Source organism: Brachyhypopomus gauderio, unplaced genomic scaffold (genome assembly GCF_052324685.1).
Source record: "Brachyhypopomus gauderio isolate BG-103 unplaced genomic scaffold, BGAUD_0.2 sc47, whole genome shotgun sequence".
In the NCBI taxonomy this organism is placed as follows: domain Eukaryota; kingdom Metazoa; phylum Chordata; class Actinopteri; order Gymnotiformes; family Hypopomidae; genus Brachyhypopomus; species Brachyhypopomus gauderio.
The window spans coordinates 1453396-1468498 of record NW_027506873.1 but is presented as its reverse complement, the minus strand read 5'-3'; the positions used below and the strand labels follow the sequence as shown (position 1 = coordinate 1468498).

The following is a 15103-nucleotide window of genomic DNA, read 5'->3' as shown; positions in this document are numbered from 1 at the left end:
AGCGCTAACGTATGAATGTGTATACACACACATCCATGTCTGCACACACGTATACACTCACATGGACGCACTCCAGGTTATTGGTTGAGAAAGAGAGAGGGCACCGCTGGTGGTGTGGTTGTCATGGAGATAAGAGGAGTGAAATGGGATTTGTTGTATCAATAACCTTGAGAAGACAATAAGAATTAATCAGAGGCAGACAGTGGCTAGCCCCCACAGGAGACCTGGACCTTCAGATTGAACCAAGAAAATGGCAGAATGAATTATTAAATCAATGGACGTCTGTGTCCCTGCACTGTAATTAGAGTGAGCTATGATGCCATACACTTTAAACTAATAAACAATTAAACTACACACGTGTGTGTGTGTGTGTGTGTGTGTGTGTGTGTGTGTGTGTGTGTAAGAGACATGTCATCTATTTTATAATTCTTTATATTTTCATTTTCTTGTTTTGCTGGTGCAGTGTATCCTGCGTGTTTGTGTCATCATCATTATCTGTGAGTTTCATCTAATTTTTGCTTAGGAAATGCAAGTGGAAGAGCTTAGTGCAGTGCGTCAGACTCTACAAGCAGATCTGGAGACATCAATCCGTCGTATCGCTGATCTACAGGCTGCCCTGGAGGAGGTGGAGTCAAGTGATGAAAGTGACACTGAAAGGTATGCAAAAAATGCGAGACCAAATTGAAGTGTGTGGATTTGTTTGTTTTGTAATTATAAAGAAAACCAGGCAGCTTCTAACTCCACTAGAAAACTACAGGAAACCAGGAGCTGTTTCTGTCTGTTTCTTCACCCGAGAGTTGGTGGGGTTGTAGTTGGATAAGCTAGTGCAATTTCCAGTTGCTCCAATTCCATTTCCACCAACCAAGTACCTAGACAGAACCTTTCGCAGTGGCTCTGTAATCACGGATCCTCCTCCGTGCTCCTTTTAGAAGCCTCGGAAGAACCTATTCTTGGGTGTACAACACAGCCTTTGGCTTTCTTCCACGGGTCAGCGTAGGGCCACTGAAAGTTAAGCCTTCTGTTTCACTGCACTCTCCTCAGCCTCTTCAGCCGTGTAATCTTCTCTCTTCCTTCCCACCTCATCACTCACTGTCTGTCCCTCCTCTCCGCTGTGACACAGTGTCCAGACTGCTGTGGAGTCCTTCTCTAGAAAGAAAGATCTGTAAGCACTGCTTCCTGTGACCTCCTATCAACCTGGTGTGTGTGCATGTGTGTGTGTGTGTGTGTGTCCAATGCAGGTAACGTGGGCACTGATCCAAGCACTGCTTGTGTAACATGGATTAACTTCATCTGAATGTGTGTCCCGCACTACTGGAGCTGCTTTGTATCCGTCAGCAGTACCCAATGCATCTTGGGACGTAGTGTGCTCTTTCACAAAACTCTGCTAATTAAGTCTTAATAAGCCAACACTTTTAACATTGCATAATGACCGAACATTTTCTAAGCTTCCTCGAGTTCTACAGTCTACAGTCTGAGCCCCAGTTGCATAAGAACACAGAACCAGGACAGCAGTAGATATCATTAAGATGATTAAGATAGCTGCTGTTCCTAACCTGAGCCCATTAGAAAACGAGCGCAGAGAGAAAGCGGAGTGATGCACACTCATGCTGCCCGTAATTGTAAACATCAGTGCTAACTGATAGTCAGGCATTAACCACAGCATGTAAAGGCAAAGTCCATTACACTGGGCATTTCCATTTAGACAAGTGCATCTCAGATAATGTGTAGATAAGGACCATTGCTGTTCAGTAAGCAATCTAACAGCAATGCCACTGCACAATCATCACGACCTTCGTGCCATGCTGCTTTTGGGCTTTGATAAGTGAAGATCACAGGTCTGATTTCACTCCGATGTTAAAGCTGTTTATAATTGCATAACTGGACTACTGTGCTTCAGCTCCTCTGTCTCCTGGCGTGACGCACGCAGGCCTCAGACCCAGCACACACTGTGTGCCAGAGAAGAAGCGTCTCCATGTATGCGAGTTCTTTTCGAAGTTCCCCAGCTGTGGTATGCTGGCTCTCCTGAATAATGCATGTGCGTTAGCCTCGATTTCACCTCTGTGTAGCGAAAGCTAGAGGAAAGAGGGCAACCCCTGCGTTGCATTTCCCTTCGGGCCCTAGCAGGCTGCAGGGCAACAGCAGGCAGGCCATAACCACGGGAGCTTGGGGGTGGGCAACCGAGCTGGAGCGGGACGCCGTAGTGGGACGCCGGACCCCAGAAGCAGGTGGATTGGCAACATGAAGGAGTTAAGGTTAACGAGCTTGCAGGTCACTCAACACACAGGCTCAGCTAGGGTATCAAGGAGTAAATCAGAGGCAAGATCATGCATGTGGGGCCTGGGCCAGGATCTTGGTGTGGCTCTCTGCAGCAGGAGGCTTGTTGTGTATCCTGGTGTGTGCTGAAACACGTGGGTCACAGAAGGTACTGGGATCCGACAGTTGTCGTGCAACGTGATGTGGGACTGATGAGTGGTGCATAGTGTAACGCAGAGTTCTTGTGGCAGGGACAGCGTGTCAAGCGTGGGGTCCAGCGTTGGCACAGAAGACGTGGGCGAGGGCATCCGCCACTGGCTGGGCGTCCCTCGGGGAGGTCGCGGGGGTGCTGGCTCTCCGTACAGCGGGAGCACTACTGGCCGCCAGTCAGTTACAGACACAATGAGCACCTACAGCTTCAGGTGAGCACATTTCCATAAAAGAGCCTCTCATTATAGTCACCTTACATAGCCCTGTAAAAAAGACCAAAGAGCACCAAGATGTGTTACTATGGAAATATGCAGATTCTTTTTTTCCTTTATAATATTAATGAATGACAAAGTCTCCTATGATTCATCATCTCTGTACTCTGCCAGGTCTTGTACTCAGGAACTAGAGGAGGAGGCACCTGAGAGGTCTGGAGGTCTGGGCCGGGCGTCCTCCTCCACGGCTCTGTCCGAGCTCCTGGAGGGCCTGCGGAGGAAGCGTGCCGGCAGGGACAGGGCGTCAGAGGCAGGAGAGGGCAGCACAGTTTCCCTGCCCATCTACCAGACCACGGGGGCGTCGGCCCTGCGTCGCCGGGCCTCTGCTCTCTCTGGGGGGGCGAGTGAAGGTCCAGAGGACACGGGGCGGCCGGGCATCTTGAAGCCACCCAGCCCACTCCTGCCCCGGGCCACCAGCCTACTGTCGTTGTCAGAATCCGTACAGACGGCCCCGTCGGTGGCATCCACCACAAGCAAGATGAACCGCTTCAGCTCCTGGGACTCCATCACCTCGGCCGTGTCATCCGCAGGCCCCCGCCGCCCACTCCCCAACCTCTCCATCCCGGAGGAAGGCGAGGAGGAACCGAGCTTGAGAACCTCGTCCTCCTCAGGCTCGTATCTGCCAACCCGCCGCCGGTTGCTTGGAGACATGGTGGCTGAAGGGGAGGAGGCCCGGATGGGGGCGGAGCCTCTCATCTTTCAGAACCGCCGTCTCCTCACCATCACTGACACGGCTGTTGGTGATGCCAGCTCAGACATTGTGCCCGCCATCCGCAGGGCTCAGTCCGCCAGCAGTTTGGCGGGCAGCGTTAGCCGCGGCGGGCAGCGACGTGCCCTCAGCGTACACTTCGGGGAGCTGCCACCCTCACGAACATCGCGCAGGGACTCCGACACTGACTCATCCGGATCCGGAGGGTCCCAGCGCCGGACACAGGGGGAGAGACTGGAGGCTGAAGGCAGTGAGGGAGACGTCAATGCAGTGATGAAGAAATACCTGAGGAAACCAGAAGTCGATTGAACATGCTGAACAAGGTACAGCCTCCTTATCCTGCCTTCCAGGACTGTAGCAAGAAATGTGACAATTCTTTGTCTCTTAAGGCTTTCTGTACCTCATGAATAGACTGTGTCTATGACTAATTTGATCTCCCTATCCCAGGGTATCATGACCAGGAAGCATGGTCCCTACCCAGGTTTGCACTGAAGCAAACTGCTGGATATGGTGAAGATATTTTGTGAATGCTGCTTGAATGTTTGTACACATGAATAAACGTTTGAATGGAAGAGCACTTGCTGAACGTAACTTCATTTACTCACAGCCCTAGTGCTAGAAAACAGGTGCCCAGTCAACTCTGGTAATCAGCTGCAAACAAAACATTAAAAAGTAGACGTCTGTTAATCAGAATTGGGGAAGAACTAAAGTTTGGAACGGTCATGGCTAACCTTTTCAAAAGGGCAGCACATGTAACAGCCAAAGTCTAAATCGTCTAAAAAAAAAAACATATACACAAGCTTGTCAATTTAAGTATACCTACAAATTTTTAAACAAGTCAGATTTATTTACGTAGCACTTTTTACAAACATCACAAAGCAGCTTTACAATGGTATGGGTCCAGATCCTTAAAGAGCAAGCCAGAGGCAACAGTGGCAAGGAAATACTCGCTGTGATGGCAGGTATTAGGAAGAAACCTTGGGAGGACCAAGATTCAAAAGGGAACCCATCCTACATTGAGCGGCCCGCTAGCACAAGTCTGTAATTATAGTTCAAATATAATTATATAGTTATGGTTGTAATTCCAGGCTGAGTAGTCACAATCCCTTCTATACAGATGGTGAGCCTCCGGTAAGAGTTGGCATCAGCACAGCCGGCAAGCCAGACCATCTCCTAGGTGATTGTTGCGTACTTCTACCAAAGCCAATTCCACAAAAAAGAGATAAAATATAGGTTGAGTATGTGAACAACTTTGACAACTATCACACACATGGCTCACGTGCCAGTGATTAGCATGTGGCTCAGCAGGCATGTCTATAGCAGCATAACTAGACACCTGTAGGTGACCACAGTCATGAGGGCTCAGAGACGTGGCTTTCTACCCAAGTCATCACATGACATGGATGACAGCATCAACATCTCAGATTACCAGAAGACTCAATGACTGCCCCCCCAGTAGAATATTAAATGAAGTGTTGATTTGATGCATCAAACCCTAGACGTCAGATTGGCTACCATGTATGGGATTCAAAATACAACCGTCAGTGTAGGGCTGCACGATTAATCGTATTTTTATCGTTATCGCGATGTGAAGTTTCACGATAAACACATCGAAAGAGCCACGATAACTCCTTGAATAACAGCAAACTCAAATTGCGTTATCCTCGTCCAGCAATAGAGGGAGCTATTCGCGCTGCAGACTATGATCACGTGACGTAAGTAGGCAAGAGGCAGAGTGAGGCAGAGTTGCCAGGTTCGCGGTTTTCACGCCAAATTGGGCTTATTTGAAAATCCAGCCGCGGGTAAAAATTCTGGGGCCGCGGGGTGCGGTTTTTTGGGCTACTTTTGAGTTGGGCTACTGCGGAAGTTACAAGTCAACACTAAGAATCGATCGCGATATAATACTCAATTTGTCTCACTGGCAGATTTTGTGCGGAAAACTTTTGTAGGACCTGGCAACCCTGGAGTGGGGTGAACACGCTCATCAGACACGCGATTTGGTTTAAGCCTGGTTTACACTTGATGCGGCGCGAGGGTCCGGGAGGCGAAAATAACGTAATCGCGGTGGCTTCGCCCGTGTGCAATTGCCTCGCGCGCTGTCGATTCACGAGGTCGTGCACCTCTCGAATTTTGTAAGTTCGCGCGCGCCGCGTCTCGGCGCAATGAGAACAGTCATGTTTGCAGGGTTCATACACCTATACAGGGTGGAATTCAAGCACTTGTATGTCACTTTCAAGGTCCATTTCAATAATTCCCAGCACGTTATTGAATTAAATATTTATACATATACTCTAAATGATTCGAAATAATTCGCTTTATCACATTATTTAATGTTATTATTTATTTAAAGTTCGCGCGCGCCGCGTCTCGGCGCAATGAGAACAGTCATGTTTGCAGGGTTCGCACCTATACAAGGTGGAATTCAAGCACTTGTGCGTCACTTTCAAGGTCCATTTCAATAATTCCAGCACGTTATTGAATTAAATATTTATACATATACTCTAAATGATTCGAAATAATTCGCTTTTTTATCACATTATTTAATGGATATTTATTTTCAAAACGCCCAATCTTAGTCTTCACGTTCTCTCATGTTTCGTCCTGGAATTACAAGAGGCTCGTATTTGTTAACGTAATACAAGAGAATTGTTCAGTCAGACAGATATTTGTTGTGAAACGAAGTAGTTACAATTTCAAGCCTTTTCAAATACTTTAGCCTAAATTCCAGCACTTTTCAAACCTGAAACACAAAGCAACATTAAAATTGGTCAGGTAAAAGTTCATTCCCCTGTATTTGAGGGGTGTTTTTTTATACTACTAGGCCTACATATCGTTTCAGACAACACTGCAAAGAATGTGACACGGCAAGATTAAACGCTTCCGCCGTTCGCGGAGGTTAACGAGGTGTGCGTAGTCGCTCACTCGTGAAAGTATAAACCTAGATTGAATCTATTGTTGAATAAACCTGCAAAATATTTGGAATTATTCTGGATTCATTACACAGTAAAAAACAAAACAAATTAACGTGCTGCTGTTCAGAGAGACACTACATTTCTGTATTTTAATCTTAATTTATCGTGGTTCACATCGATATCGGGATATCCAACAACGTTATCGCACATCGCAATTCTAGTCCATATCGTGCACCCCTACGTCAGTGCAGATGGATAATAGCCTGTCATTCATACACTACTTTTTAAAGGCCATGCGATCTACCCACACGTCCTTCGCGATCGACCAACGTAATGGGCACCCCTGAAATAGGCCAACATTTGCATGTAGAAACCCAGAATCTCAAGACCAACAAGTAAACTACATCTGTTGAGTGCTGTACACTTTGAACACTCCCACCCACTCCAAGAGCATGAAGACCTCAGAACACACAAGGTCAAGCAGAACCAGCTTTAATACAGTCTCCATGTGCCTGAAAATACCTTTCAAAGCAGTTTATTTATAAAAGCCTGAATATGGCTGCAGTGACATGAAAACGTACAATTATCACACTCCACCCTCACAGTAGAACACAATGGAACTACAGACTCTGGATCACAAGTTGTTAGAGCCGGTCATGACTCTCCGTCAAACCTTCGCAGCCAGCGGCTTTCTCCCCCGTGCTTTCCCCTGAAGGTCAAAAAGGAAAAAGGCAGTCAAGATTTAAATTTTAATGTAAACAAACGGACAACTCATTTTTTACCTTTTTAGGGGGATTGTTTTCACCATCTGATGCTTCACTACAGAAAGAGGTCGAGATTAGATTACATGTAAGGTCAGAAACAAGTCACAGCATAGTTAATGGTACTGAACAGATCTGGATCTCACCACTCATCTTCCCCCTTTTCTGGCTTCTTTCTCTAAAATTCAATAAGGGATTCAAGTCAAAGCCCTGTACCCATTTAAATACATAAAGTCATTGAAAGTTAAGCCTTACTTTGCCAGCACCATTCTTAGCGACTTTCTTCACAGGTGACTCTTCAATATCCTCCTCTTCCTCCTCCACCTCCTCATCCATTTCCTCTTCCTCTTCTTCATCAGAGTAGTCTTCCACTGTAAAGATGACCGTGGGGTTTAATACTCAAACGTAATACTACCAAGGCAGACCAACAGCATACTCACAGGCCACGTGCTCAGCTCCGACGAATACTGGTCCAGAGCCATTCTTCAGGCGAAAAGTCACCGGAGGATGCAAATCTAAACCGGACAAGTTGACCTGACAGACGTCGATGAGGGCGATCGATTCAAAGTTTGTGGGGTAGTGGAATAAATACGAGGGGAGTGCAAAAGTTCACTTACCGTAGGCATCGACTTGGCGTGTAAAGTTGCAATTGGGACAGCTTTGGCACGGTCGCTGCCGTCGCCGGTAACCAATTCAACGATGTTGAACTCGTCTTTCGCGGTGTGACCCAAACACATCTCAGAGATTAAACGAAAAAGAAGTCACGTGGGCTCAGAAAAACAAACAGTTTAAAGTGAGATAACTTACTGTTCTTAACGCAAGTTGGTGCTGATGGTTTGTGTCGTCAGTTTTAAAAGACTCTTCCTTGTTTGTCGCGTTAAGTTCACAACCTAAAAATCAGCACATTGATACGCATTAGTCGTTTACCTTGATGGGGGCGAGTTTTATTTTAAAGATGAGACCAAACTCACCCCAAAGAATGGACACAGGTTTTTCTGTTTTGTTCATTTTCTCGACGGTTATTAGCCTGGATGACCCTGAAAGCGTTACATGTAGGCTACAGTATTGTCGAGTCACCTTAGATAAATCATTCATGCATGAGACTGCCTTCAGTGATCTGATCATTATCTTACCAGAAAAGGAAATAATGGGATCTTCGGTAAACCCCAAGACAACATCAACAGAAGAAAGACCTAAGCTGCATCAAAGTCGACGCTTTAAGAGGGTGTTTAAATGCAAAACAGCTGACAGTAATTGAGGCACGATCATCGCCTCAGGTTAATTGTGGTCGTGACCATCAATATTAACCGTGAGAAAACACGATTCTTTAAAATCCTGTAGCGCAAAGTTTCATAATTAAACTAATACTAATTACACGCTACAGGGACTTATGCCTTATAATGACATGCACGTCTACCATCACAGTTTAATGTACTGACTACGTTTTTACTGAGCTTTTGGTTAAATGTGAACTTAAATTTGAAACGCCCACTTGCTCCAGGCCTACGGTGCACTCCATAACCTACTACCTAGGACAACTTGCAGTTTACAAATTCCCATGTTAAATCAAAAACGAAGCACAGCTATGAAACAACATACACATTTTATTTTTAAGCATTTTTGTGTATACTATATTTTAACTTTTATATCAATGTTGAATTCAGAACTGCTGACACTCTCTTCTGCCTACAAGAATACACCTATCAACTCACTGGATGATGGTTTATTACTGCAATACCAAGAACGTGCTGCACTGAGAAATGCTGCAGTGGTTTGGCTAACCTTCCCAGAGGAGCCTGGACACATGGTGATGTCAGAGGTTTAGAAGTTCCATATTATTGTTTGTAAAAACTGTGATTACTTCAAATGATAAACCACATGCCCTGACACAAACTTCTGGTGTGCAGAGACACATTGGCACATAGTTTTGGGTTGATATGTTTCCCCACAATAATTCCTGTTCATACTACTCACATAATGTATTAGGTTGGGTTTTGTGACCTACACCCCTCTAAGTTTAAAATAAATGATTGGAATATGATCATGGACGTAATTTTGATTTAAAAAGTGGGGGGGACATGGATTCGTCGCTATTTAAATATTTGGTTTTAACCGTAAAAACTGGGGGGGACCAAAGCCGGCTTTTGAAAAAGTGGGGGGGACATGTCCCCCCCGTCCCCCCCCAAAATTACGTCCGTGAATATGATGCATACAGCAAAAACACCCAATGTGTTTTTAGGCAACAGTATGCACAAACTAATGTTTATATGCATAGGCCCATGTAATCCTACAATAGCATGATATTTACAGTTGGTTTATTAAAAATGCTTTTCAGTAAAAGTTAACAACAAAAACCCCAATAACAAATGATAGTCCAATGAAGGTAATTTACAAACCAGGACATTTCCTCACTTAAAAAAAACCCGGGATGCCCATGACAGGACGTGAAATACAGACATAACCCGGGAAATACGGACGTTTGGTCACCCTATTGTACTGAAAAGTGTGTACTAAGTTTTGAACTCGGTTTATTTTTGAGTTTCAATAATATGTTATAACATGATGGCGGCTCGTCTGTAGGGGGCGCGGGGGCGCTGCCAACATGAAATAATCCAGAGAATAAATGTTACTTAGACATATAAATTTATGTAAATTATATATTGCAAAATAATTATGAAACTAGTCATACTGGCAATTATCGTTTTTTTAAAAAAGATCAGGAGTTTCTGTGACATTATGTAATACCGTAATTTCTTTGACATAACATATAATTCCTGTGTGTGGGGTGCTGGACTAATGGGTGTCTTAGGTCCTTAAACGTTTGGCAAGCACGTGTTCTGGAGATGCTCTTTAATTGGTTGACCTTTAAGTTCGGACACACCCACTTTTATTAATAGCCTATCAGTATAGTTAATTATTGTTCCTCCTATGTGATTGGTTAGCTGACCAAGAGGATGGAAGATTTAACTCATTGTTGAACAGTTTACATTTCAAGTTAGCACATTATTTCTATAAAATGAAGGAAAACTCAGTGTTGTCCTTACAAACCCTTTCAGCAGGCGTTCGATAGGATAAAGGATAAAGGAGCTTGGAGCGAATAGACCTAATTTCAGGGTCTATTCATACAGCTGCTAGAAATCCTTGCAATAACGATGCAAATATATCAAAAGTGTTAGCTCACCATCCTTGACTCACATATGACATCCTATTTCTAATCCATAGGGTTCAAAATGACATTGGTCCACCCTTTGCAGCTAGAACATCTTCAACTCTTCTGGGAAGGCTGTCCACATGGTTTAGAAGTGTGTTCATGGGGACGTTTGACCATTCTTCCAGAAGCGCATTTGTTAAGTCACATACTGATGTTGGATGAGAAGGCCTGGCTCTCAGTCTCCACTCTAATTCATCCCAAAGGTATTCTGTCATGTTGAGGTCGGGACTCCAGTCAAGTTCTTCCACACCAGACACCATCCATGTCTTTATGGACCTTGCTTTGTGCACTGGTGTACAGTCATGTTGGAAGAGGAAAGGGCAATTCTGCCTTTCTGTACAGATTGACCTCCTATACCGACGTAGATTGAACTAAAAAACAATATTTATTAGCTTCCGGGTTTGCTGTAGGAAGTGAATATGAGATGAAAGGATGGCAATTAATGCTTATAATAAAAGCTTCTGAAACACTTCGTTTTAAATTCTATCATGTAGCCTATTCTTGAGCAAATATTTTACTGCAGTGTTCTAAATTCCAATAAGGCTGATGTGTTGTTTAATGGATCCAAAGCTGCAAGAAGCAATTGGTGTAATATCCCTCTTGCCCTAGATGGTTTTCAGTAACACCTAACGCAAAAAGCGTAGGTATGACTATTGATTCAGATCTTTCATTTGACACACTTATACATCGTCAATAATGCTGCCTTTTTCCATTTACATAATAATGCCAATCTGAGACACTTACTGGTCCACGCTTTTAATTAGTCTTTTAATTGGATGGTTTAAACAGTCCTTAAGGAAACCCCAACTAGTTCAGAAAGCTGCAGCTAGTGTCTTAACTAGGACTAGAAAATCCGATCATATTAGTCCTACTCTCTCAGCGTTGCACTGGCTTCCAGTTAAATATCTTCTGTTGACCTAAAAAGCATTAAATGCTCCACAATATCTGAATGAACTCACTACATACTATAACCCATCTCACCTGCTGCGCTCTAAGGAGATGACTGTAATTCAGCCAAAAATGAATATCCAATATAATTGCACGATCTTTAATATGACGGATATATTAAAGATGTATTAAGTGTAACAGTAAAAAGTATAGACAAATGGATTGGACTGATTCCCAAGTAAAACATAAACCTGCACACCAGCTGGATAGTTTATATAGACATTCTATGCTGTGTTGCTTTCTACAGGGCCCCTCAGGAGTGTCTTTACATTACATACAGTAATAATGTAATATGGGTCAAGGGAACTGCAGTTGATTAAATCCCTTCATTTTGCCTGTTGTGTTTTTTTTTGTTAGTGGTGTGTGTTAGTTTCTTATGACAGCTGTGTAATTAGTTCATTTATTTGCTGTGGATAGACAGAACTGTATCTATATATATATTGCTGACCCTATCTGTCTTGCCTGCAAAACCAGAATATCTGCTTGATGTTAGCAAAACAGCTCGCTATTGCCATCATTTACCTCAGGATAAGTAATTAGCTATCACTAACTAGATAACAATTACCAAAAAATATTTTTTACATGATTTGGAACTTACTGAACATGATTTTTCATACATTTATTAAATATTGAAAACATATTCTAACAAATTCTTCATTATTTTCTGTGCTTTGGTTATAAATTATTTGAGTTAACATTCATATCAACTGCGTGAGACGCTGTTATTCACTTCTCCCTCTGCAGTTTGAAGTTCCTTTTGAACAGAATATTTTCAGTCCCTATAGCTTGGAATGTCCCTTCAAATGGCAGAATTCCTTGTGTAGTCCAGTTTGCACAGAACTCCTAGGATGACTGGAATGGACCATATATCAACACTCAGAATCTCTCGTCCAGTCAAATTACTAGGTCAACAAATTGTTGTATAATATTATTTTTACTATTTATTAGTATTGCAACAAATAAACAATTAAATATAATAATATAATATAATACATAATATAAAATATAAAAATAAATGTAATTGAATTATCAATATAATATCAAAACAATGTATGAATAGTCTTAATCTATCCATATAAGTAAAGTGTAAAGATGGAATTAGTGACATCATGATGCCAATAACATGGATTTCTTTCCCTAATTAAGGTAAACCCTAGAACTATTTTGTTCTTTTGGAATCCAACCCAAATGAACAATTGGATGGAACAATTTGATGCATTGAATAAACCATTGGAACCATTTGAACCATATAAGGCATCCATTTCTGATTTATCTTAGATTGAAACCAGAGACAATGACTATCACCATACAGTACTGCCAGCTGTACATTATAGCATTTCAAATCTTCATCGTGTCATATTGACCCTGGTTATGTTTATCTAACTGAGAGTATGAGGGTGTGAGGCATGTTTGAACGCTCTCACTCTGTCAACCCCGCATGCGTGCGCTTATTTTTGAGACAGTTGTGTGATGTATAAATAATGTGGCCCTGTAGGCACAGATCCCTCAGCCACTGGATTAGCAAGAGGAACAGAAACATAGACTGTGAGCGTGACCGGAACTCCCCTGGGTGCCACCACCCAGTCCCTCTCCGCCATCAAAGACTACAAGCTGCAAGATGAAAAAGCTGGAGACTGGTGTATGTGTGTGTGGTGGTGGGAGGGGGGGGGCTTACAAAAAAGTCAAATGCTACAAAGCAATTCCAGCCAATACCATTTTAAAGGCTGACTTGCCAAGTTGTGGTTCTTTGTGTCTGAAGATAATTTATGTCTGTGTGTACAGGGAGGTGTACAAATGTAGGATGCACAAGCTGCCGTGGAAAACAGATACTACAGTTGTCGGTGGTCCTCTGTGGACACATGGGAGCCCCCAGCACCCCCCACACAGAACTGCTGTGGAGCCCAAACGGACTGAGTGTGTGGGAGGGCTGAAGCGAATCTGCAGCATGTGTGCGCCTGGCACTTCTCCCCCTACGCAAACACGCAGCAAAGGTTTATAAAAATGACTTAACCTTATTTGTGCTTGTGTCTACGTTAGCGGAGACCCATCAAAATGGAGCTGTGCTGTATGACGTAGAAACCGAAGGCATGAGTGGGCGCACGTACGTATGATTTCAGGAGACAGATTTATAGAGATCTTCTTGTGAAATGCTGCAAGAGAGCTGCAAGAATAACAGATTCTTCTGCCTAAGGGTTATTCATGCAGTATGACATTAACGGTGTAGATCTAGCCTAGTGTCAACTGTATGGATACTGTGTGCATGCTCTAGGTATGGTTTCTGTATTGAACTAGCCATGTAAATGCTAACATTGCTGAACCCTAGTTTCTCTTGGATAGTTGTAGATTATATTGTGATGGCATTATTTTTGAACTGGTGGTATCAATGCTATTATAAAGAAAACAATAAACAATTCCACAGAGAGGAGAAAGTAGGTGTTCATTTTTAACCATTTCCTCAGAGGAAGAGCAGCAGTTTTAACATTACTAGAGTCCACCCATCTCCGTTCCTACATCTCAGCTGGCAGGTGTTTCTCCCCTATGTGCTACATGGGGTCCTCCTTCTGGGGTGCTGTCTCTGCCAGGCCCAGGATGGTGCCGTTAGCCTCCGCATGCCGCACGATGCTTCCACAATGTGCACGTCTCCCCTGGCCATCTCTCCCGCCTCCCGGTCAGCCTCTGGCCCTGTGTTCTTCCTGTGTCACTTCTTTTTATGCCCTGTATCTGTGTCCAGTCCTGTGCCTGTAGTTATGCCCTGTATCTGTGTCCAGTCCTGTGCCTGTAGTTATGCCCTGTATCTGTGTCCAGTCCTGTGCCTGTAGTTATGCCCGGTATCTGTGTCCAGTCCTGTGCCTGTAGTTATGCCCTGTATCTGTGTCCAGTCCTGTGCCTGTAGTTATGCCCTGTATCTGTGTCCAGTCCTGTGCCTGTAGTTATGCCCTGTATCTGTGTCCAGTCCTGTGCCTGTAGTTATGCCTCTCTTGGTATTCTTATCTCCCTCTGCTTGTTCTGTGCCCATGCACCTGTCCATGCTGCATCCTGTACCATCTCCTGTTCTGTTTTGTTTACCCCCCAGGTCTCCTTCCTGTCATGTGTTTTGGTGCTTGTTTGTTCTTGCCCCAGTCTCAGTCTGTGTCTTGTGTGCCCTCTTGTCTCTGGTTTGTGGTTGGTGTGTGTGTGTGTGTGTGTGTGTGTGTGTGTGTGTGTGTGTGTGTGTGTGTGTGTGTGTGTGTGTGTGTGTGTGTGTGTGTGCGTGTGTGTATGTGTGTGTATGTGTGTGTGTGTGTGTGTGTGTGTGTGTGTGTGTGTGTGTGTGTGTGTGTGTGCGTGCGTGCGTGCGTGCGTGTGTGTGTGTGTGTGTGTGTGTGTGTGTGTGTGTGTGTGTGTGTGTGTGTGTGTGTGTGTGTGTGTGTGTGTGTGTGTGTGTGTGTGTGTGTGTGTGTGTGTGTGTGTGTGTGTACCTCTGCAGACCTTGGTCTTGCGTTATGTTTTATGACCTCTTGTCTAAGCTCTGCTTTTCAGTTCTGTGATTGTATATCTGGTTTTCCATGCTCTCCTTTTCTCTTGTTTTGCTCCACCAACCCATAATTTATATAATGGGTTAAAATAAATAAACCCATTAAAGCCCCCTCAGATTTGCATCCTGCCTAATCTTCATCATTCCAGACAGTTACAAACATCTTCTGTCATTATAAGCTCAACGTCAGATTTATGTGTTTGCTGTGATAGTCTCACACTAATGTGTGAGAAAAGACCTTGAAGTTCAAAAGATTCACCAAACCGAAAATGTGAACATCATAAGCTTATGAGTCATGAGTCATGTAATTAAT

The 15103-nt window shown here is 43.8% G+C and overlaps 2 protein-coding genes across 6 annotated transcripts in view; one reads left to right on the top strand and one right to left on the bottom strand.

Moving 5' to 3' along the window:
• The window catches only part of myo18b (myosin XVIIIB), a 56615-nt gene extending 52594 nt beyond the window's left edge, over positions 1-4021 (top strand). For 2 of the 4 annotated variants that reach the window (XM_076986509.1, XM_076986511.1), the window contains exons 40-43: positions 524-657; positions 1121-1162; positions 2505-2675; positions 2850-4021. In XM_076986509.1, the coding sequence (XP_076842624.1) occupies positions 524-657; positions 1121-1162; positions 2505-2675; positions 2850-3753 (1251 nt within the window). In that variant the 3' untranslated portion in view covers positions 3754-4021. The remainder of the gene's footprint in view (positions 1-523; positions 658-1120; positions 1163-2504; positions 2676-2849) is intronic. The other 2 variants (XM_076986510.1, XM_076986512.1) reach the window with 2 other exon arrangements.
• A 2811-nt stretch (positions 4022-6832) lies between these two features.
• Positions 6833-8343, bottom strand: npm2b (nucleophosmin/nucleoplasmin, 2b). 2 transcript variants are annotated; one of them, XM_076986592.1, is made up of 9 exons: positions 8251-8343; positions 8089-8154; positions 7925-8007; positions 7735-7854; positions 7558-7651; positions 7373-7488; positions 7264-7295; positions 7139-7175; positions 6833-7065 (listed from the first exon to the last, which is right to left on the bottom strand). In XM_076986592.1, exons 2-9 carry the CDS (start codon positions 8123-8125, stop codon positions 7024-7026), a joined length of 561 nt encoding a protein of 186 aa, XP_076842707.1. In that variant the 5' UTR covers positions 8126-8154; positions 8251-8343; the 3' UTR covers positions 6833-7023. The 2 variants fall into 2 exon arrangements, with proteins under 2 accessions (XP_076842707.1, XP_076842706.1); XM_076986591.1 differs by lacking the exon at positions 8251-8343 and having other exon boundaries at positions 8089-8244.
• Between the last annotated feature and the right edge of the window lie 6760 nt (positions 8344-15103).